General features: G+C 41.5%; 2 protein-coding genes across 2 annotated transcripts; one reads left to right on the top strand and one right to left on the bottom strand.

Annotated features, from left to right (window-relative positions):
- Positions 1 to 6,186: 6,186 nt before the first annotated feature.
- On the top strand, positions 6,187 to 7,297 carry LOC118967038 (olfactory receptor 51I2-like). Its single transcript, XM_036990995.2, has one exon. It carries the CDS (start codon positions 6,202 to 6,204, stop codon positions 7,159 to 7,161), a length of 960 nt encoding a protein of 319 aa, XP_036846890.2. The 5' UTR covers positions 6,187 to 6,201; the 3' UTR covers positions 7,162 to 7,297.
- A 5,613-nt stretch (positions 7,298 to 12,910) lies between these two features.
- On the bottom strand, positions 12,911 to 13,864 carry LOC108399455 (olfactory receptor 51E1). Its single transcript, XM_017664251.3, has one exon. It carries the CDS (start codon positions 13,862 to 13,864, stop codon positions 12,911 to 12,913), a length of 954 nt encoding a protein of 317 aa, XP_017519740.3.
- Positions 13,865 to 24,953: the final 11,089 nt, after the last annotated feature.

The raw sequence follows: 24,953 nt of genomic DNA, 5'->3' as shown, positions 1-24,953 counted from the left end.
CCTTACTTCCATTCCTTAGTTTCTGGGCTCATATTTTCTAACTATCCAAGACACATAATCATTAAATGGCTATTAATTCCAACACTGCATCTTGAAGACAGCACCCTAAGCCCACAAGATGTTACCCTCAAGATAGCACCTCAGCTACACATTTAGAAGACCAGCCAAATGTTCAGAATGGCCAAGCATTTCTAAATGATATGGTATATGGTAGGACGAGTGGGTCCAGTGGTCATGCTTTCCTTAGAAGCCACTGGCTCATTGTCACCTCCTCACCATAACTGAATCCCCTCTACAGGATCCTTGGCAATAAATCAGCCACTCTGTGAACTTTCAGCTAGCACTGCTGGCTGAGGCACTGAGGTAAGACAAACCCATGCCCAGCATATAAATCAACCTCAGTAAGCAAATTACTGCTTTCTTCATGGTATAAAAGATCAGGTAGAATTAACCAAGTGGCTGACTGTTTTCCTTAAGGAAGGTGCCACTCTATATGCAACTTTTTTATGTTGGTCTCTAATATTAACAAGTCAGACATTCAGCAGTGGCAGCATCTAGATTAGCCTTGGTGAAAGGGAGTTTTTCCACCTAACTGTTGCTTACTTTCATCCCTGACACCACTGGCCACTCAATTCCAGGGCCCACTGTGCAAGCACTGCGGTGAGCAAGGTCAGAAACTTAACTGAGAACTAGATGTGCCATCTGGTTTACCTGGTTGTTCAGTGCTTCTTTACTATTGAGACTAGCTGGGAATTAATGTGAGATGTGTAGATTTTCACTAAGTTACATTCTCACATAGCCATTCACATGTCTGCCCTAGACTTATTTGTCCTCAGTTTTCCAATATTTATTCTTGTCTGCCTCTAAAAAACTCAAGCTATTTGCCAATGTTCAGGAGTCCACATGTAACCTTACCTAACACTACTTCTCTCTGTGCACCAAGTTGATAAGCCAGGTAAATTACTCAGATCTCTGCCCATTGGGAATAGTTCCCCTCATCACTGTTTTTCAGGGATGTTCTGAATAAGGTAGCATTGAGGCAGCATTATTTATTTAACTTCCACCTACATACTCAGCCACAAATCTATCTCAAATTATTTGCTCCTCCATCAGCTAGTTACAGGGAAATCCCCATGAGATTTTCGGTGCAAAATAAGGAAGAGGAAAAAGAGATACATAACAGGAATCTGGGCCACCTGTTTATGTGACTCAACTGTGCACTCTAAATGCATACCAATATAATTGATTGTTACTGTCTGTACTCACCCTTATGATATGGATGGGCCTGACATTAGCCATATAAAATAGGTAATCTTAGTCACATAGTCATCTGCTGCTTCATAATCAGGTAGTTAATCTCTACTAGGGTCCAATGATATTTCAATACCTGTGTTTTGCACAGACAGGACCCTCTGCTAGAGAGAGCATGGTTTTGCTCCGAAGTATTAGAAGCGTGTGCCATAGCACTCCCAGTAGGACTTGATGGAGACTTCACACTATTTTTTTACCACAGATAGAATGGGCACCATGATTTTACCAAGTTACATAGATTCTTGTATCACCGACTAAACCTGCTGCTTAGCCCTCTCTTGTTTCAGGTCCTCTGAAAATTGACAGCCTGCTACATGCTTGATAAATGGATCAAAAGACTATTCCCAAGTGGTATGTGTTATCTCTAATGTCGAAGGGAGACTAACAGGTGCTGTGACTCTTTGCTGACAATAGCAAATGCAAGGTGCAATAATCTGCCCCTTATCTTGGAGAGGGCATTCTGACAGGACACAAAGCACTGATCATGTAAGGTCTTCACTGATGTGCCAGGCTGCGTGATATTTAAGGAGTTTATCTCCTACTCTGCAGTATGCATGTTGTCTTACCAGAGCATTCAGAGTACTTACCACCTCCTGATCTCTAAAACCTTATCAACAATTTCAACATCCATATCGAAACATGTTCCTTCAGTTCTTGAAGCTCTTTTGGCAAAAACCACCTTTCCTTCTGTGACATAGGCACTACCTGTTTTCTCATAACCGACTAAGTATTCAATCTAGTTATTAGTCCCAAGTAGACTCACCCCAGTGTTGCCTAACTCTGCCTTTTTCCTGTAAATAGAAAGATACTCTTTCTAAAAATGAGATGAACAGTATAGATGGGCCACCGAAGCATCAAAACACATTGAAAGCATGTCTTGGAGAGGTCTGGGCTAGATAACCAAACAGTCTCTTCATTCCAGAGAGCTCTGATCATTCTCTCTCTCACGTCTGGGCTTTCCTTTCTCCTCACATTTCCCTCCAACCTCTATTCTCCCTACACTTTCATCACATGTTCCCATCCCAGGGGTGGAGCTCAAAAAGGGTGTTTCTCTGTGAACCCAAGCCTGATTTCTCTGGAGACTGTCTACACTGCCCTGCATCTGTATAAAAGGGAACTATCTTGGCTGCAGGGGCTTCCCGGGGCATGGTAAAACACAGCAGCCTGTGGCAGGAGCCAGGGTGAGTATCCAGGGCCAGCCCCAGAGCCTCCTCTATTTCCAGAGTCCTGGAGGTCACCTCTGTTACCTCCTTGTGTCCATCTCTTGACAAAGAATCAAAGAGAGAAATGACAGAAAGTAGCAGAGAAATAAGGAGAATTGGGTATTGAGTATCCCATGCCAGCAGGTTCACACCTGCATAAGGGAGAGGAGATCAAGGAGGATCTCTTCCTGTGGCTCATGGATTAAGTAGCTCAGAAAAGAGCTAAGAATACCATACTCTATTTCTAAGAATGGAACATTACCTAATTGGTCATCCAAAGTGGCTATGGTTAAGGGGACCAAAATCGCTTCTGGACTGGCATTTTAGAAAAAATATAAATGTTCATGCTTGACAACCATGATTCACAGATTTCTCCAGTGACTTTTCATTCATTCATTCATCAAAACAACTGAATTCCTAAGACGTACCCATACCTAGTTCTGCGTGTAGCCTTATGAATATAAATCAGAATTACTGTTCATAGGAAGCTCAAGCTAGTTGAAAGGAGAAATTTGAAATTACCATGTAAATGACTGAATTATTGAATGGTGTTTTCAAAAGACATGAATGAACAAATAGAAGGGAAGGAAAAAAATGTTTGGGGATGGGATGATTGGTGTAGCAAAAACAAAAAATTAGGAGCAAGTAATGCTTAGGAGAAGGAGATTTGGAGGGGAAAAAAAACAGTAAAGTGAAGAGGTAGGAAAGTAAAAAAGTAACTGTTTCAGGAACACTGGATCTTGAATCATAGAATGCCAAAGTTAGAAACATAGGTAATGTGATCCAATTCCCTGATTTTATAAATGAGGAAATTGAAAACCATAAGGAGATATTGACATGTTTTTAGTAAGCCTGGAACCAAGTATAATGTATGACAAACAGTGCAGCTTATTTGAAAGAACAAGGTATTTGGTGCTAAACAGAACCAAGATTAAATAATTCTATGATGTCTCCTGGCTAGACACTTGACTCCTTTAAGCCTCAGTGTTTTCATCTGCACACATGGAGAGAGTTAGATCTACCTTATGATGTTGTTTCAGAGCTGAGGAAATTTTCACTGTTCATCAAACCTTGACTAATTCCTATATGTGCCATTTATAACCAGCATATTCAACGACACAGTGGCATACTGGATCCAGAAGCCTATTCTCTAATTCTCTGCATTAAAATAAGTTGGAATACATCATACCCGCTTCAGGACGTGTTACTGTTACTCCAACAATTACAAGGAATAAAGAGAGAATCTGAACGTGTCTGGAGCTGCAATTATCCCAGAGATTCTGGTTCTAGAGTCTGGAAGAAATGTACACCCCAAATGAGAATACAGAGCTCCAGCTGAATGCATGATGGAGCAGACTAGAAAATGATTATGAAATTCAATGGAGCAGGTATATGCCAATTCCCATATGGTGCCTTAGAATAATGAGCTGATTAAAACAGTTTGAATAAAGCTGTAAGAGGAGAGAGGTGGTGGTGTATGTTGAGGGCAATAATACCAGCCAAGCAGATGCCCTAAGAAACTATAAGGGAAATAATGACACTACGAGCAGTTGAATTAGGTATTGAACAATGATGGGAAGGAAAACAAAGATGTAAGGCATATTGTGTAGATAGGATAAATTGATGAGAAGACATTTACCCACCAGCTTTAATCCTATGCAGCTCATCCAATAGAAAGGCTGTAAGTATACATGTTTCTACAGGAGTCCCACCACACTTCTCAAGGCAGAGTATGGATAACTCCAACTACTAGAGGTTCACTGTGGACACTGTTCAGAAATTTAACCAAATCTTTCATTGGAAATTAGTTTTTTATCCATAAATCAAACTTTTCCAGTTCTATAATACATGATTGTCTACAACAGGATCTCAACCACCCTACTCTTCAAATTCAGCCACTGATCCTCGTATCTGGAAGATAAGGGACTAGAACTTTTCTTTTATATCCTTTTCTTTCATGAGTTTATAGACCTGATTATTCATTCTGTTTTTTATTTACTCAGGCAAGCAAATATTGACTGAGAATCTACTCTGTTCCAGGCACTGCCTGAGGCAAGAGCTATGTGTCAGCAAATAAAACCATATAGCTACTGAATCCATGGATCTTACAGTCTAGGGAGAGAGAACCAAAAAACTTCAAGGAAAGAAGCAATCATACAATTTTTAAATGTGTTGAATAGTATAAAGGAAACTAAGAATGTGTGTCATAAGGATAATGAATGGGGTATGTGGCACAGGGCGCCTACTTAGTGAGGGTCATCTCAAATGGCTCTCTGAGAAAATGATATGTAAGACTTAAAGAATAAGAAACCAGCCATATAAAAAGCAAAGAGGGGAGTATAGATCAACATGAAAGCCACAGAGTAAAGTAATTTGGCTGTTTAGGAAAACAAAATAAGGTTAGTATAGCTAAACAACACTGAGCAAAAGGAAGTCCATTATGTGACAAGGGTGGAGAGTTAGGCAGGTGCTAGACGATAGGGGTCTATGGGCCATATCACAACCATTTTATTAGAGTCTGATGCGGAATGACTGAAGAGTTTAAGCAGGTGAGTAACATAACCCTGTCACTTCCCTGAACCTCAGTTACATCTTCCCTAAAGGAAGATTAGTAGTCCCTTCAGGGTCTACATCACAAGATAACTATGAAGATTAGACGGGTAATATATAAAGAAAGATTTACAGAGATACAATGTGTTAGGCGATACAGTAATAATAATAATGATAATCCTATCTGTGGTACTTTGCATTTGACAACTTTTTACATACTTTGTCACATTAAAGAAGAGGCCACAGGAGAGTATTGGATTTGGAATCAGACAGACCTAGATTCAATGTCTAGGACTCTGATATATGAACTATTCATTCAGAGGTCAGCCACTACAGTTTCTGAGTCTCAATTTCCTCATCTGTATAATGGGAAAGATGGTTTGTCCAAAGTCTCTATTGATTCTGAGTATGGGAAAATTCACTCAAAAATACTGAAGCAAGATCAAGCAATTTATTATACATTAAAAGTGTATCATACAAAAGTCAAGAACAAGAAAAACATGCGACCTTAGTGAGATGCAGTTTCAGGAAGTGCAAAACTGTCTCCATGGGGGAAAAAGTAATTTCTCACTCTGACTCTCCCTCTACGGGACTGCACAGACTCTCACCCTTGCTTCTGTCTGCATATCTGTTTCAGTTACCGTTATCTCTTTCCAAACAGGTATTCTCTTTTCTCCCTCTGCCCAAAGAAATAATACAGCCTTAACTGGGTAACAGGTAGACAATGCTTAAGCTCTAAACTGCAATTACTATTTCCTCGCACAGAAATCTCATTCCATCAGCTTTATGGATGTTGAACTTTCACAAGATAGGTAAGATTACATAATAGTGATGTGACTCTTAGGGCCCAATTCTGTGGTTAAGGGAAACCAGGCCTTAAAAAAGAAATTTATGATTCCTATAATCAAATGAGAAAGTCTAAACAAATGCAGTAGTATAGTTCCTGGAATATAACATAACTAGAGTCAGTGAAATTTTGATTGTTATCATGTTTGAAACATATTACTAGTTATAAAACTGGATTTTTTACTGTTTGGATTCTTTACTAAGTTTTTCTTTTTTATCATCCTGGATCCTGCCAGTGTCTACCCAGTCTGAAGAGATCAAGTCTTTCTGGAACCTCAACTGCCTCCCAAGGATGCTCCCTTCCCAGTCCTATGTCAACATCTCCTTCCAGCCACCTGCTTTCCTGATGATTGGCATCCCAGGGCTGGAGGCCCTCCACGCCTGGATCTCCATCCCCTTCTCCTCCATGTACACTGTGGCCCTCACTGGCAACTTTCTGATCCTCTTGGCTGTGAGGAGGACTCCCAGCCTGCACCAGCCCATGTACTACTTCCTGTCCATGCTGGCCCTCACAGACGTGGGCCTCACCTTGTCCACACTGCCCACCACGCTGGCCGTGCTCTGGTTCGACCGTCGGCTCATCGGCTTCAATGCCTGCCTGGTGCAGATGTTCTTCCTCCACTCCTTCTCTGTGGTGGAGTCCTCGGTGCTCCTGGCCATGTCATTTGACCGCTTTGTGGCCATCTCCAACCCCCTGCGCTATGCAGCTGTCCTCACAAACAATGTCATCATTGGGATTGGGATGGCTATAGTGACCCGTGCCACCTTGTGTCTCTTTCCTGTGCCATTTTTGATTAAGCGTCTAAACTTCTGCACTGGAAATAACTTCCTGTCTCACTCATTTTGTTTCCACCCTGATGTGATGAGAAGAGCCTGTGATGACATCACCATCAATATCCGCTATGGGCTTTATGTAGTACTGTCCACGGGGGGCACAGACTCCCTGCTCATCATCCTATCCTACACTCTCATCCTGCACACAGTGCTGGGGCTGGCCTCTCCCAGAGAGCGCATCCGGGCCCTCAACACCTGTGTCTCCCACATCCTGGCTGTCTTTGTCTTCTTTGTTCCAGGTATCACCATGTCCATGATCCATCGTTTTGGGGGGCACCTGCCCCACATTGTACATGCTCTTGTTGCTTATGTGTACCTGCTGGTACCCCCTGTGCTCAACCCCATCATCTACAGTGTCAAATCCAAGCCCATCAGGGAGGCCATGCTCAGGGTGCTGAGGGGGAAAGGCCAATGCTGATGAAACTATGAACAGCATATGGGTACCATAAAAAAGAATTGCTGTACCTCACAGGAAACTGCTGTCCTCAGAAAACACTGAAAATCCCTAGTCTATAATAATATGGAGGGAAGACCATCAGGTCTATTTGCGTTGTAAATTTATGTTCACCATTTACTTTTTACAGGATGCAGTGCTGAAAATAAATGACTGGAAATATACTAAACTTGGTCCTTTTTTCTCCAGTAACTCACCGTCTTGTGCTAGGAGGCACAAGGTATGTAAATAAACAAGCAGAGTTATAAGTACAATAAAGTTCTGTGCAAGAAATTACTTAGGCACTACAAATTGGTAGTTGCCAGAACTTGCCTAGGAAGATTGGACAAACTTCTACAAAGGAGAAAATGCTTTTAATTTTATCTTGGAGAATCTGCAGGGTTTTTCCAGGCAAAGAGGAATTGAATAATAAAGAGAAAATTCTAGGGAAACAAAAGAGCAACATGAAAAAAAGTCTCCACATTTTGAAGAAGCAAATATGCTTGTGGAAAGATGAACATTCCTGTGCTTCTTCATGATCTACCACTTGTTATATCTTTACAGTTACTACTGGCATAATATTTGACTGCAGCTCATCGTCCTATTCTAGGATGGAGTGGTAGGAGATGAAGCCAGAAAGGTAGTGGCCAAACTGTACAGGACTGCACACACTATGTAAGTACTTTGGTTTGAATCACATACAAATCACTTATTAAGTTGTTTTGCTATGAAATAAATAAGGAGTATGAACTACAGATTAGAGGTATGTTGAAGAGATGAGCAAGACTGGACCCAAAAAGACTATCAGTTTAAGCTCTTACTTGATCTCAGGATCTTCAAAGACACCATTTACTCTGCCCACAACATTCACATCCCCGCATCTACCTAGGTCTCATTTCTAGCTACCCTAGAAGAAAATGTATCAAGAAAGAGTTAAACTGTTGTTGAGAAGTCAGGGATGATAAGGACTGAAAACCTCAGGCACACAGATCCTTGATGATGATAGTAAAAGCTCTTTTGACAATTTGATGCCAAAAGATGCATAAGTGGAGATAAGTTATAAAAGTTTTCTAAGAGATTTGGCATGAAAGAGACAAAAGAGGAATATTAGGATCTAAGCAGGTTGGTACTCATTGTCAATGTTGTTTTTAATATGAGGGAAACTTGAACTTAATATATGCTAGAATGACTGAGATGGTGAGTTTGAATATCTGAGAGGGAGAAGGAACAATGGCGTGAGTTTCCTAAGAAGGCAGAAGGATACTGACCCAAAGCACATTAATAAAAACATATATGAGACCCAGTTTGGTGTCATTTTGATTAATAAAGCCTTTGTGATAATTATGCTAATCAAAGAAAATATTTCCTCCTTTGATAAATTTATACCTTCAGCAGTTTCTTTGGAAAGATAAAGAGCAATTTATTTTGAGCCCCTCACTTCCCAGTTTTTTTTCCTTTAGATTTTACTCAACAATTATTTAGTGCTGCATTTATAAGACTAGACTACTTTAAGAATATCAAAAATACGTTCAGAGGTTTGACACATTAGTAGTTTATTCTTCATTTATTCAACTGCCTGGTGCAAACACAAGTTAGTGGAGAGTTGCAAGCGGGATAGGTTTGGTTCTATGTAAGTTTTAAGGAACCCAGGCTGCTGGTGGTTTACCATATGCAACACATGGCTTCCTACATCACATCTGATGTTAACATGGAAGATTGCACATGGGAGGGTTTTTTGAGCCAGGCATAGAAGTAGCCCATGTCACTTTCACTCACATTGGAAGTAATGGCTAGAATTTAATGACACCAACTCAAAGGAGACTGCAAAATGCCTATCTGTGTGTCCAGAATGGGGAGGAATTAGGTTGGGTGAATAGTAGTCAATGTCTGCCATAAGCACCTATTATGCTTCAGGCATATTACCAAATGCCAAAGATTCAATGATGAATAGATTCAGTGAAACAATGCTTACATACAACCCAGCAGCAAATACAGGTACTAAAAGCATTTCCAAATACAATGAGTATTAAAAAGGGAGAAAAAAGTGTGTTGTGGGGAAACATATCAGAGAACTGAAGATTGAAAAAGGAAATGAATCTTAATCACATGTAAAATCATATGTTTCAGAGTTTGTTACTTGAGTAACTTGGTGAAGACAGTTTTCACATCATATGAAGACAAGACCTGTCTAGCCTTGGAAACAGACCCCACAGAAGCAGTGCTGCCTAATTCCTACCCATCTAAAGCAAAATTGTCTTCTTGTTTCATACCACACAAGATCCCAAATAAAGCATAGCCCTGAAGGACTCCCTCACTTGCCTCCTACCAGTCACCCTCAAATGGCCAATGTTATCTACCCTGTCAACTCACACTTCCCATATTAACCAGTGGCTCCCAAATCTTGCTATCAGAATCACCCATGGAGTGTTTAAAAATATTAGCTTGTTGAGCCCTATGCCAGGCCTCCTGAATTAGAATCTCCAGTAGGAGCAGACCTGAAAATATGCACTACCAAAGAGTTCTCCGGGTGGGTCTCATGTGTAGTCAGAGAACATTTGTCCATGAATCAGCAGCATGTGAGAAACATTAATCCGAATGTCTCCTGCCATAAAATCATTCTCAATAAATTTTAAAAGATTCAAATCATGTAAAGTATGTTCTCTAATCAAAAGGAAATTAAGTTAGAAAGCAATAACATATATGTATATGCTTTAAAAGTGCACAAAATCATTGAGAGACAGCAAGTATGAAGTAGCTGAATAACAGGATATGTGGGAAAATCAGAAATATCATACCATAAAAATAAAATGGGGACAGATAGAGAACAGAAGAGGAGTGGCCTGCTTCTACTCTAAGAAGTTGGAACTCTATACAGAAGGAAGCAAAAGACATCTGAAGGACTTTAAGTAGGGAAGTTAGGTAATCAGAGTTGTGCTTGGAAAAACTCCCACAAGCTACCTGGGATTTAGGACTGCTGCAAAAGATGTTCAAGGCAAAGAGACCAATGAGAGGTTATCACTGAACAAAAGGTGAGTATGTGGACAAGAGTGCTGGCAGTAAGAATGAAGAACACAGGACATATTTTTGAAACATTTCTAGATAAAACATAAAAATATAATCAACTGCTTTATAGACTGGGACATAATAGTATCCAGACTTCTTCAGGACACAACAAAGGTCCACATGGCACTGATAGGAGGGCCAGAGACAGGAATGTCCAAACAAAGGGACTGGGGAAGGTACAAGGATGCCCACATAAAAGGTATATGATGAAAGTCTTTGTGCAGGACATACCCTAAATTCCAGCAACATTTCCTAAAAGAAGCAGCTTCTCTCTCACATTCTAGTTCTTAACTCCTGGCTCTTCCAGTTGACATAGTGAGTATTCATGAAATAAGTGACCAGAAAACTGATCTAGAAGTTGGGAGATTCCTTCAATAGTTCTGTCCCTGCTTCTGGCATTCAGTACTTATCAAGAAACATAAGGAAGTTGGTGGTAGGCAGAGTGGTGGTGGTGGCAGTAGTGTGTACCTACACGTGTGTACATGCATATTTACACTCACAAAACAGTTAAGTCATTTGGGATCCAAGCCATGAAACTGAGCATATTAACTATCATAGACTTGGAATCCATTCTAAAATCTAGTATAATGCTGCATCTCTAGAAAAAATTCAAAATCCATCTGTCTAATTTATCTATTTTCTATTTGTGCCTCCAATAGGATTTCAAATATAAAACAGATACACACATTCATTGTATGCCCATGCAGGTGCACATACACACTTACTAAAAATCTGGAAATATAAACACCAAAATGCTGACAATCATTTTTCTCTTACGGTTACGGGTTTGCTGGAATTTTTCATGTATTTATATTTCTTTTATATTTTGAGAGAGTCTGAGAGCTTTTCTGCAGTGATCATATGTTGCTTTCCTAATAAGAAAAAAGATCTGTCTCTTTCTCTCAATCTCAATATCAGGGCACTACTGGAAAGTAGGCTGATCTTCCATTCAGTCCAAAATGACCAAAGCCTTCATGGACTCTATGCTCCCCATTCTGCTGGCCACCACTCACCTTGGTATATCATATTCCATACTGCCCACAATTCTCATCTTCTGGATTCCAGTCTAAGAAATCAGATATGCTTTTCCTATGCCCTCTCTACCAAGTAGTCCTGAGCTGTGAGTTTTGGCCAGAAAATTCTGGCTGGCCCTGTGTCATACCCTCCACTACTACCTGCTTCTTACACTCATCTACCTCTCTTCTGAGCTGACTAGCACTCCTCCCTCTGTGAGTAGTGGTCTTATTTCTGTCCTCTCCATTCCTATTGCACTCCTGTAGTGCCCAAAACCCCTTCTTCCCATTCTGCTCCTTTCTGGAAGTGTTGTTCCTGGCTTGTGAGGCTCTGGGTGGACCTCTGGGGCCATATTCATGCTAAGTACAGCTAGCAGGGATTGTTTATCAGCCTCTTCTATGGTCTTGTTCTCCAAGCACTAAATGTGGGCTTCCCACAGGGCAACTCAGAGCCCTGGGGATATACAGTGTCCGCTTGTATGTTCTGCTCTGTGTCTGTGGAACAGTGCTTGTGTTAGCCTTGCTGCCTGACTAGTCACATAGACAACTGGCCTCGCTCAGTCTCACTATGCTCCTGACTCCATCTGCCTTGGCCCTGCCTTTTCTTCCATGAACGTCTAGGTGTTCTCAGCTGCATCTCTCCATAAAGTGTCTCTCCAGATATCCAGTGAATGTCTCCACTGCTAATCATACTAGCCACTTTTCGGGAATTATGAAACATTCCTGATATGACACTAATACACAAGTACAGTGGCAAATAGACCAGGAACAAGTGGAATTAAAGCCATCAACAACATTAATAGGAAATTCCTAAATACAACAGTGGATGAGCGAGAAAGGAAATTAAACACCTCTCCCAGAAAATGCAAGACTCTGGAAACACCTAACTTATTACCACCCTGGCCTCTGTAACAATTCCTATGCACAATATGGGATTGGGCATCAAAAGACTTAAATCTTTGTAATCTCATTTAATTCATTGATCCCCATTAAACATCAGTTATACCAATGAGGGTACTAATCATAGTCCTGCCTTAATCAAAACATCGATAAGAAAGTTAAAGTGTCCTTTGGCTATGAAAACTGTCAAAACAGACCATATCATCTTTCATTAACTTGGTAACCAGTCTTTTCATGGTTTTACTTTCAATCCCTTCTTAAAAGCAGGTGCCCAGAAGCAAGAAAGTATATATTCTCTATGGAGGTCACTTTTATTCTCTGTGGAAATCCAATATGGCTGGGGATTCTGAAAAGGAAATCAGAGTTTTAAGATAGATTAGCTGATTATATTTTATTTTTCTGTTTTTTTACTTTTGCCATGCTTATCTCTGGATCCTGTGGACCATCAGTGCAAACAATTTATTGTGGACTGAATGGTTAAATGGGAAGTAATAACCCCTCAACCACAGCTGCCTCAAGGCTTTAGTAATTATATAGAGAGAAGAACTAAGGGGAAAACATATTGAAAAATGGGGTGGTGTAGTGTGGGAGTATATTGTTCTGCTGCCCCTGTCCAGTGGAGCTTCTCCAACCAGCTTCATTTTTGAAGGATCAGTTGTGTTTTCATTACGGAGATTTTTTTCCTAATACTACCTTCCAAAATGTTGATATTAAAATCTGAATTGAAGGACTTTGAATGAAAAAGTTTTTACAGACACCTAGGGATCTGCAGTGTGGGTGATCACATGCAAAAGATGAAGGATGCGCTTCCGGATCTCCCTTGTCTTCACTCCATAGACAATAGGGTTGAGCACAGGAGGAACAAGCAGGTAGGTATTGGCCATTATGACAGGCAGGAGGGTGTCATGTTGCTTGCCAAAGCAGTGCACCATGGACAATCCAATGAAAGGCACATAGAATATGAAAACAGCACACACATGAGAGAAACAAGTGCTGAATGCCTTTGCCTGGGCATCACGCGTAAAGCCCAACATGGTCTTGAGAATAAGCAGATAAGACAAGAAGATGAGAAGTGAGTCCAGGCCTATGGCAGAGATGATGACAATGAGGCCATAGATAATATTAACATGGATGTCAGCACAGGCCAGCTTCATGACATCTTGGTGCAGGCAGTAGGAATGGGAGAGAATATTGGAACGGCAGAACGGCAGCCATTTGATGAAGACAGGCAGGGGCGCCATAAGAGCAGCACCCCGCACCACAGCAGCCATGCCAATCTTGGTGACACGAGGCATTGTCAGCACAGTGGCATGGCGAAGTGGGTAGCAGATGGCCACATAGCGGTCAAAGGCCATGGCCAGCAGTACTGTGGACTCCATGCCAGATAAGGAGTGGATGACAAACATTTGTAGCAGACAAGCATCAAACTGGATGGTAGTGGAATTGAACCAGAAGATGGCCATCATTTTGGGCATGGATGAAGTGGAGATGAGGATGTCAAGGCCAGAAAGCATGCAAAGAAAGATATACATGGGCTCATGCAGGCTGTGCTCAGCCCGCACAATGTAGATGATTGTCAGGTTACCTAGCACAGCAATAAAGTAGAGGGAGCACATTGGGAAGGCCAACCAGAACTGAGCTTCTTCCAAGCCTGGGAGGCCTACTAGAATGAAATATGTGGCACTGGATTCATTGCCATTGAGACCCACCATAGTGAAGAAGCTGAGCTGCAACCAGTGCCAGGCAGGTAGCGGCTGGAATGCAAAGATAAGCCATTGTCAGAATCTCCAGAATCCCAATACCATGTTTCTTTCCCTTCACCCTGAAGTCCTATTCTCTGACCCAAACTCCAACTTCATTGCCTATCCAAACTCTGATTCTATCCTTAATTCAATCAAGCCATCTATCATAACTCAAGGTCCAACCCTACTTACTAACCACACCTTTAAAGTCAATCTTGAAAACTAGTGAAATACTATGGAAAAATTTCTAAGCATATTTTAAATCATTCAGTTCACCATAGGTAGGCTATTGACTGAGTATGCATCAGACTTAGATGACAAAAAATCCCATCACTTCCTGCCTCCTATCCTACTCTTAATGTTCCCCTGTGCTTAATATCAACTGTAATTCTATCATTAGACAATCTTTAAAACTAATTCCAGTCCAATGTAGCAATACTACCAGTAACACAGATTAACACTGAAACCTAATCTTATCACTAATCCCAATGATCTCTCCAATTCTAATTCGACCCTAACTTTAACACTAACCTAATACTTAACTCTAGAAGCCATCTCAAGCTTAACTGAAAATTTAGTAACACCTATTTCATTACAATAATCCACTAAAAAAACCTGACACACTAACTTTTTCCTGAACTCTGCAGTTCACTCTTGCCCAAACATCCACATAAACTCTTCTTCTTGTCCAGGCTACCCAGTTGCTGTCATAAAAAGGAACAGTGGCTGCAGTGGATGTCAGTGGTATTCCACTCAGACCCCCTCCACCAGCCCAACACACCTATATCCCATCTGCACTGGGTGTTGAAAACTAAGGCTCCCTTTCTCCAGAAAATTATCCTTACCAAATGAGAGGCACCTCACCCTGGAAGTTATGCTATCCCACCCAAGGCACACCCAGAGGTCCGTCAATTGCCTACCTGACATAAAGGTACAAAAAGCTGACCTCCTTGTCTCCAGCTGGGGTCAGAGCTGTTGTGCAATGTGTGCTTCAGCACTTCCTGAGGAGCCCGACCTTCCTGAAACCACCTTACTTGGCTTTCTGCCCCTGTTCTATTCTGGTTCCCTTGCTCCTCTTCTGAGGACAGCAGTCCCTCAATGTATCATTTAAACAAGAATCCCCATCTCAAGCTCTGTTTCTAGGGGACCCATCAGGTTTAAAAGAGTGGGAATGACACAAAAGACTAAGCCTGAGAGATGACCACATTAGAAGCACTGGAGGAATAGCCAATCCTATAGCAAGGCTACAAAAGTGATGAATATAAATAGAGATTGCTGAGATGTAAAATGTCAGACTTGAGTTTTCTGACATCACCTCTCTCTGAAGCAATTAGAGAGTTAACTAACTTCCTCCTTTCCTTTCTTCCATCCACAAATACTTATGTGTTCCTATGATTTACTGGATTATGTAGATCTGTGTAGATTTCTACACATTATGTATATGAAAATATGCTCAGCTATAATTTGGGAGCTATCTACCTCTTCTTCTTATTATGGCAATAGTGCCGCTTATTGCTAGGATATATTCAAGATAATTTTATCTTGGGAAGGAAAAAGAAAGGTTAGATTCTTGAGATCTGGCCCTGACAACTGCTGTAGGGGCTTCCTGCATGGGTTACCAAAGAGTAGCTGAGTGTGAAGAAGAGCTCATGGCCAGCACCAGGAGGGGCTTAACCCATTCACTGGGCTCAGGACATGTTAATAATCTTTGTTCTTCCAATGAGCTGTCACAAAGAGATTCCCTCGGGCCTGCTGGAGGGAGAATGTTGTAAGGTATATTTAACCTAGAACTTCAGGCAAAGAAGCCAAAATCATCAGTGTCCCTTAAATCTTCCATACGACCTCTCTGTAACATGCCACTGTGAGCAGATCCCTCCGTAAAGCTTCTCTTTCCTTCTTCTGCAGCGAGTCATCTCTCTGATCACTACTTCATGGCCTCCTTTCTAGATCTTCAGCCTCTTCTGCTTGACTCCTGTCATCCCCTTCTGTAAATCCATTTGTTATGTATCAACTTGATTCCCAAGTCTGTTGAGCAAGGCTTGAATTATTTTTTGTAATCTAGATTTGAAATTGATCCTGTATTCAAGTCCTAGTCCACAACTTTTGTTACCTTTGTGATCTGGGGTAAATAATTTTTCCTAAGCCTCAGTTTCCTCATCTCTAAAATGAGGATAATAGTCACTGCCTAATAGAGGCCAATGTGAATGAGGTGGTAAGTATAAAGCACTTACACAATGCCTGGCACATTAGTACAAAACGTACAAAAAATTTTTATCTGTTGTTAACTGTTTTCCTATATCATCCCCTTTTTTTCTGTTTTGGTGACCTAAATAGTCACACAAAGGTAGGTACTCTGATTCTGGCTGCTGGGCCTCCAGTGTAACCTTCTTCATTTGCACAGTCCCAGTAATCTTCTAACCAAAATAATCCTAGAATAAAGACTAAACTATTAGGCTGTGGCACAAGGTCTACCTTTCAGCATCTGGCCCTAGGTTCTCTCCCACCACAGCCCACCATACCCTTGTGCTCCAGCCACATTATAATGCATGCTGATGCATGAAAGTGGCATTGATTCCCAAGTTTCTGTGTCTTTGTCTTTTTTACTTTTCATCTCTTTGTCAAGATCCTTCCAAGTCTTCCTCCTTGGCTTTCCACTGAGCAAAATCTTACTCATCTTTCACATCCTGGTTTACTGTCTCTCTCCTATGCTATTATGATAAGCTTCTTTTCCCTGGGTATAATTAAATGTCTCCTGCCCTGTGCTCCCAAAGAACTTTGCTTAGGGCTCTTTTTATGCATTTAGAATCCTGAACTGTAACTACTGCTATATTTTTTTTCTCTGAATTATGGATTCCTTAGTGGCAGGGACCTTACCATATTTACTAATTAGTATTATCTAATGTTTATTGAAAAGAAAAGTGGGTTTATCAAAAAAAGAATCCCTCAGTGGATGTCCAATGAGGGCATGGCCAAGGATAGTCAATCATAGTAAGAACTGCCAGCTGTCTGAACTATAAAGACTTCTAAGAAGAATGAAAGAATGTTGAGAAGGTCACCACAAGGTGATCTTAAGTTTAGAACAACAATCTTTAGGGTCAAACAGAAAAAGGCTTTCTTACTCAGGAAATCATACATGGAGAACAGGGAGGTATAAAGCCTTAGCCCTACATAAACACAAAATGGACATGCACAACAGTTTGTGCCTGAGAGAGGGGGTGACCTAGGATCCCTCACCTGGAGACATCCCCAAGAAGGCTCTGCTACTCTGGGGGGCCAGATAAATACCATCCAGAAAGTTCACATGAACAGACACATAAGGGCAGGGCAATTCTCAGGACAAAAATGTGCCATCTTAGGAAACACTGGGAAAGAATCATGGTTTGGCATATTCAACCCTATTACCTCTGAGGGTAAAATGATGTGGTGAGCAAGTCTTGGGTTGGGAATACAAGTCTTGGCTCAAAATAAATGGAGACAACAATAATAATATAGTAATGCTGCAAAGTCATATGAAATGCAATACATCAAAGGGCATGATTAAAACTGCATCCCAGTGGACAAAGCACTTCTTTTCACATTTCCATAAAAACTGGAAACAAAGTCTCTGAAAATGTACAAACTTTCCAGAAATTTTTCATTTGGTCCCTGTCACTTTAACCACACCTCCACTTCAGGCACACACACATACAGATTAGCAGTCACTCTCTCACCATGGCAAAGACTAAGCACTGACACAGAGGTACCAGAAACCGAGGACAGGAGGATACAGCTGGCTGGGAAGGGAGGTGCCTTGGCAGCAGAAAGCAGGTAGCTATCACTGGAGGAAAAGTATGAGACTGGCCCTCAGAACACTGCAGCAGGAGGGAAATGAAGGAATGGGGCCAGGAGCCGACGGTAGGATCCAAGGATCACCCCTCTGGCCATCCAGCCTTAGAGCATCCCAGTCTCCCACAGTCCTGCCAGAAGATAGGCAGAGGGACCAGATGACGTCTACTCTGAGCAGCTGTTGGTAATTAGAACCATTTGCACGCACTCAAAGGACGTTTAGAGCTCAGGAGGAAATTGGAAATAAAGCCCTCTATTTTGAAAATAAAACATAACTAAGGAAAATAAACAAAGAGAGGATTTTTTTCCCTTTTCTTTCTTATTTTTTTTTAAGAAAGCCCACAGTGCCCTAACCCCCAAGGATGCTTAAGATTTTCTCTGAAAAAGTCATACTATCTTAGCAAGACCCAGGAATGTTTCTTGGAGAACTATGAAGGACGTCTTGGCCCCTTCTTGAGAATAAAGGGAGCAGAGGCCCCAGCTACACAGAGTGGAAACCCATTTTGAGGCCTTCCGTCCTCCTCTTTCCTTCCCTCTGGCTGCCAGGACCGTCTTCCAGTGTCAGCTCAGCCTCCATGACCAGCCCAACCTCACACTCCTCCCAGAACTCTCTGAACTCCCTCTTTCTCAGAGACCCATGGAAAAGCAATTAGGGAGGTAGAAAAAGGGGCTAGGAGCTCTATCTCTTCTGGCCCAAGAGAAAAAACACTGAGGTCACTCCCAACACTGATTTTATTGTTTAAAGTAATAACAGAAATCACTGAGTGGTGGCAAAATGCTGGACAAGGCAAAAAGATTATTTCAAAACCAAAACAACTCTGCAAGGCCTATTCTAGGTTACCTTAAATTGTGCTGTACCTTCTGAATGCTAATAAAATATGCCCAAGAGGCACAGTGGAAGAACTTGGTAAGTAGGACACGTGGCCCAGGTAGAACTGTGGAAGGGAACCCGAGGACACAAAGAGGACCCCCCTGGACTGGGCTCAGGCACTCTTCTCTCTTCAGCTCCACTCCTTGGGCTGTGACTTGGGCAGCCTCCACAGTGGAGATTAAAAAGCTTCATTATCTACCAAGTACTTCCTTCCAATGTGATTACGGATTCTCATCAACCTGTCAGGTAGGTGTTATTAATCCCATTTGACAGATAAGGATGTTAAGAGCTAAAGCTCTCAGTGCCAAATCCATGTGCTTCCCAGGCTACTGCCCTGCTTCTCCCCCAGTCTCCTTATAATGGACCAGTGCTTCACAAGGACTATTTTATTGTTATTCACCAAGAAATCTAAAATTTGAGGACCCATGAGTCCAGGGGGCTTCTCCAGAACTCAGGACACTGGACCAGCTCTCCCCACTCAGGTTCAGTGGTGAAGGGGAACAAAGAGGGAACAGAAAGGGGATTGGTGGTCATTGCCAATGTCTAAGCTAAACACACCTAATGTTCCATGCCTAGAGCAGTGGGTTGAGGACCTCTGGTGCCACTGCCAGCCTGTGGGAACATCTGGAAAAGAATGTCTTTGGAAGGAATCCCAGAATACCTGGGAGCTTCTGGCTCCTATTCCCAGACCCAGAGAGGGAAGGCAGACTTCAGAGGCAATGCTGTGGCCAACAAGTACTACAGAAGCTCTTCACTCAATTCATGGAGAGGGAGCCCTTTTACCTAACATTCCGTGAGAGTGGTAGCTCCAGAACTGTATCCATTCCAGATCATCTACACCTTCTGTTCCCCACAACTTGCTTGGATTACATAAAACAGACGAACCCTTGCCGGGCACTGGCTATTCATGTCAGAATGGCTACAATGATAATGAGACATAGAGAGTGTAATTTCTAACTCCGTAAAAACTGAGTGAAGCTCCCAGCCCCACTCTACTCCCTCTAGTCAGCCTGGCCCTCCAAAATCATCCCCAGCCAGAGCTCTAGGGGTTCAGGTCCCTGCCCCCCATTCCCCAAGTAGGACCAGAGCTAGTAAGTGTCCCACAGACATGCAAAGCTTGACTTTGTTATCAGCACCTTTTGGCTGCCCTGTTGCCTGCAGGCAGGGAAATGGGGTACAGTGGGGAAGCCTGACCTGGGATTTTGATCAATATAACTGATTTTTCTCAAAAATTATTGATTGACTGACTACTGTGTGCCTGAATCTGTGCTAAACACTGTAGACACTAAGATACAGAGTCAGCAAGGCACAGTTTAGCCCTCCAGTGATGGGGAGAATTTGAAACAAATATGTAGCCATCACAGCATGTCATGATAAATCCTAGGACAGGAGTAAGTACAAGGATCTTGGGAACAAACAGACGATAGATCACCAAAATGTCAGGCTCAGCAGACTTCCCTGAGGAGGTAACATCTGAGCTACAACTTGCACGGCCAGCGACAGATAACCAGCCATGGCTGCAGGGATAGAGACAATAGCATTCAGTTAGACAACTAACTAAAGTGTACTGAGGGCCAAAAACTGGAGATAAAACAGTGGGCAAAACAGAAAAGATCACTGTTCCCAAGGAGCTCATGCTCCAGAAGAGCAGTAACAAAAAGTTAACAAATAAGCAAAAACACATAAAGATAACGATAAGTGCGCTGAAAATAAGATAGAGTGATAGGATGGGAAAGGACAAGGGCAGTGAAAGCCTCACAGAGAGCTGTGCGATGAGAAAATGCCATTCTCAGATCTCGGGAAAGTGTTCCAGGCAGAGGAAGCAAGAGAAACAGGTCTGTTCTAGGGATTCACAGAATAGAGAGAAGGCCCACATGGCTGGAGTTATTGAGAGCATGGGAAAGTTGTAGAAGATGAGGTCGTGGACGAAGGCAGCAGCCAGATTGTGCGGTGGCTTGTAGGACATAGCAAGGGGCTTTGATTTAATTCTGAGTGACTTAGGAGAATTTAAGCAATAGACTCGACCTAGTTTTGTTTCAAAGTACACTCTGGCTAATACAAAGACCCAGAGAGAAAGACAAATACCTTGTTTGGAAAACTGCAAGTGGTTCTCTGGTGCTGCAGTGAAGAGAGCAAGGCAGGGGGAATTCAGTGTAGACTCGAATCCACTTTTAAATGGGTTAAAGAATGAAACCTGATCCTAGACACAGACTGAGAATCAAAGTCCCAGGAAGATTGCTAAATCCCATCTCAGCCACAGCCTGACTCCTGATGGTCAGACCCCATTCAAAGCCCTAACCCCAGAGCTATAGTCTGACCTCCAATCACAAACTGAGCTCCAACCATACTAACAGCCTGGGACTGGCCCTGTCCACACCCTGAGCCCCAGTTCAACTTTAATCCACTCCTAATTCAGCCTGTTCTGTGCTGCCATTCACCTTCATTTAGACCAACTCCTGCCAGGCTCTAGATAGCACATCAGTAAACTGGTTGCTGGAAAACTGCTTGAAAACTACCCACACAGCTGGTATCTAACACTATCCAAGGTTCCCTTCACCATGCACACATGGAAATTGCTAAAGCTGTCTGTCCTGAGTCAGAGGCCTCCTTCTCATCCCCTGGCCCCAGCCCTGTACTTCTGGTTCCTCATGGCCTGGTTTCTCATTCACTCAGCAGGTCTAGTGGGAGATCCTAGCCACAAGCAGCCCACACACCTAGACATGTTCCCCAGTCTCCTGCACTCACCTTGATTGCACTGAAGAAGCGTGTGCCCTCCTGTCCAGCACTCCTCCTCAAGAGGTCTAGCAGGATGCACTGAAGTACAGCCCTCTCTGTCTCCACCCCTTCCTCTGGGCATCTCTGGTTAGGGTTATTTATTAGCTGTCTTACCTCCCCCCTCCTCCCTGCTGCAGGGTAGGTGCTGCCCAGAGGGTCTATCAACAGATACCCTTTAGTAGCCAACTGGGTTTTGGTGTCCTTCTTGGCTTCTGTGTCCTGGGAAGCTGTACCTGGCATGTGAGGAAGGAGGGGTAGTGGGGAGAGGGGTTTCCAGAGACTTCCCCAGATGAGTCCTATGCCAGCTGGGATATTTATGCCAGCTCCCAATGTGAAGTTAGACAGGGGTAGTGATTAAGAAAAAGCTAGAATAAACTTATTTGTGTGGTCATGGCCTTTGTGAGGGGCTTTTCTGCAAATTTCTTCCCCATGCTTGCCTATCTCAGTCAGAGGAGAAGCAGAATAAATTTTCAGGGAGGTCCAATGATAAAATACCAGCTCCTCTACTTCTGAGCTTTCTCTGTACTCCACTTTCTTTCTGATGGTGGCCCCTGATTGAGTCGCTGCCGAGCCTGGATCCCAATGGACTCATTCGCCTTTTCCCAAAGTTCTAAGGCTGTATCTTCTTTGTCTCCCAAGCTCTGAATCCTGTGTCTAGCCAACTCATAAGAGAGATCCTTAGGGACCATGCTTCTGTCTTCCATCCCTGGACCTTGGGCTTCTGAACTTCTGCCTGAGGAATGAGGATGTGGTTTCCTTAACCCTCTCCTACCTTCAGTCCCAGCCACACTGACATCTGGTTTCTCTCTTAAGGGTAAAAATAGTGAAAGAACATTTTGGACAGCTACAGAACAATTTTAGTGTGAAATTAAATACTTAACATACTTAAATAACTAAAAAAAAGTCTATAAATAAGGCAAAGTAATTTGTATTGGCTTCTCCTCATTTTTTTACTAATCAGTTTTACAACTGTTAAGTTTTAAATTCACAACACAGGGCAAGCTAATTCAAGCTATGCAAAAATAAATGTCAAGCCAGGCCATCTCACTCAGACTACATCAAACTGGTGATTCCAAGAGTTCTAGGTGCCAGCAAAGCCTGCTGCCTGACACTCCCTGCCATCACCCTCAAATGATTCTGCGGCCTCCCTCAACCTCCCGTACACTAAACTGCATGAAGACTTTAAAAAAAAATTAACCCAAGGGCTTCTACTTCTGGCCAAGATGGAGTAGCAAGAAGTAATATATACCTGAAGGAACCAAGAAGTGGACAATATACTTAACATAATGGTTTGCAAGACACTGGACATCAAGCAACTAAAACAATGAGCCCTGAGATGGGAAACTGATGAGATGAGCCCTGTGGTTTCCCCAGATTATTGACTTGAGAGAGTTTTTATGCTGGAGCACAGAGGAGAAGCCAGACGGAATCCAGAGGACACACCAAGTTAAGGACATGTTATGAGCATTCAGATCAAGCCAGCTGAAATTTGAAGGCAGAGCACTGGAGATGAGAGCCCTACACAGAGAATTCCAGAGACAGAGAATGGGCTCTCCTTGAGAATTTGGCTGAGTACTGATCAGCACATGCACATGAGGATGCTCCCTAAAGCTGGGGAAAGAGCCACCTGAAAAGATTAAAGGTAACATTGTCCAGTGCTCACACAGGGTCAAGGATAGTGACCATTTCCACCAGCCAGACTGGAAAACTTGAAGATTCACAGGGCATTGAGTAGAAACTACAGAAGAATCTTGCTTCAATAGGGGGGATAATAAACCTTAGACCAAACACTGCTCCAGTTCCACCTAACAAATCTGCAAAGCAAGACCCAAAATGATCGAACTATTTACAGGTAACTTAACTGTCTGAGCAAAGCATGAGAATATCTACAGGAATACAAAAATATGCAGCACCCAAAGTAAAATTTGCAATGTCTGGCAGTTGATCAAATTACCAGGCATACAAAGAAGCAAGAAAAATGACCCACCATGAAGAAAATAATCAATCAAAATTGATTCAGAACTGAAACAGAGTAAAACCAGAAAATAAAGATATTAAAATTACTGCTATTATAACTGTATTAGACAGATTAAAAAGTTGAGACATGAAAAGCTTTTTTTTTAAAAAAACCAAAATCAAACTTCTTGAGATAAAAACTACAGTGTGTTAGACAATAACTCACTGGGTGAGATTAATGGCAGATTACACTTTGCAGAAGAAATCATTACTAAACTTGAAGAAACAGATTGGGAAGTATAAAAAATGAAACACAGAGATAAAAAATAATATTTAGTAAATGAACACAGCCCCATAGAGCAGTAGGACAACTTCTAGTGGCCTTATATACATGTAATTAGAGCCCCCAAAGGAAGGGGAAGACAACACATAATGGCCAAAAAATTTTCCATATTTGATGAAAAATATAAAACCACAGATAAAAAAACACTATAAACCCGCAAATGCAAAAAGCTCAAGGAACTCCAAACACCATTAACATGAAAAACACTACAGCAAGACACATCATAATCAAATTGCACAAAACCATGGAAAAAGAGAAAATCTTAAAAGAAACCAAAGGAAAGATAAAGATAACAGTCTATTTCTTGTTGGAAACAATGTAAACAATATGAGAAAACAAAAGAGCAACATCTTTAAAGAACCAAAAGGTAAAAACTGTCCTTTTCTAGACATACAGTCAGCAAAAATATTTTTTCAAAAATGAACACATTTGTATATAAAAGCTGAAATAATTTGTTATCAGCAGATCACATAACAAAATATGTTAAAGAAGCCCTTCAGGCAGAAGGAAATGTCACCAGATGAAACCAATGTGAATCTACACAAAGGAATGAAGAGTGGTAAAAACTGTAAGTACATGGGTAAATTATAAAATTGTTTTCTTATTAGTTAAGCCTTTTTAAAGAAAACTGAAGTCAAAATATCAATAATGTCACGTGGGGTTTACAAAATATATAAAAGCAAAATATACAATAATAGCACAAAGGTTGAGAAGACAGGAATTAGAGTATATATACTATTGTAAAATTCTCTTCTATGCATGAAATGGCTAAATGAAGTTTGGCTGTGATAAGTCAATGTATATTATAAACCCTAAAGCCACAATTAAAATAACACAACAGGTATAGTTAATAGGCCATAAAAGGAGGTAAAATGGAACCATTAAAAGTATTCAATTAATTAAAACAAAGCAGGAAAAATAGCAAAGGGGGAAAAACAGATTTTACAAATAGAAAATAAATAGCTAGATGATAAATTTAATCTTAATATTTTTAATAAACATAATAAATGTAAATGGTCTAAATACCCCCAAATATAAGGACATCATCCAATTGAATAAAGACTGGATAATACTCTGTCTACAAAAAAAAGGCATTCCAAAGATAAAGACAAATGGATTAAAGTAAATGAATAGAAAAGATACATCATGATTATACTAATCACAAGAAAGCTAAAATGTAGATGATATAGATTTCAGAGCAAAGAATATTACCACAAAAAAAGAAGACCACTTCATAATGATAAACAATTTATCAAGAGGAAATTTTTTTAAATGTTAAATGTTTATAC

The sequence above is a fragment of the Manis javanica genome, chromosome 11, assembly GCF_040802235.1.
Source record: "Manis javanica isolate MJ-LG chromosome 11, MJ_LKY, whole genome shotgun sequence".
Classification (NCBI taxonomy): Eukaryota; Metazoa; Chordata; class Mammalia; order Pholidota; family Manidae; genus Manis; species Manis javanica.
This window is presented reverse-complemented; position numbering and strand designations above follow the sequence as displayed.

What these genes read in the sequence shown, in the direction of transcription:
- LOC118967038 (XM_036990995.2), top strand. Translation starts at nt 6,202, where the DNA reads ATGCTCCCTTCCCAGTCCTATGTCAACATCTCCTTCCAGCCACCTGCT.
- LOC108399455 (XM_017664251.3), bottom strand. Translation starts at nt 13,864, where the DNA reads ATGGTGGGTCTCAATGGCAATGAATCCAGTGCCACATATTTCATTCTA.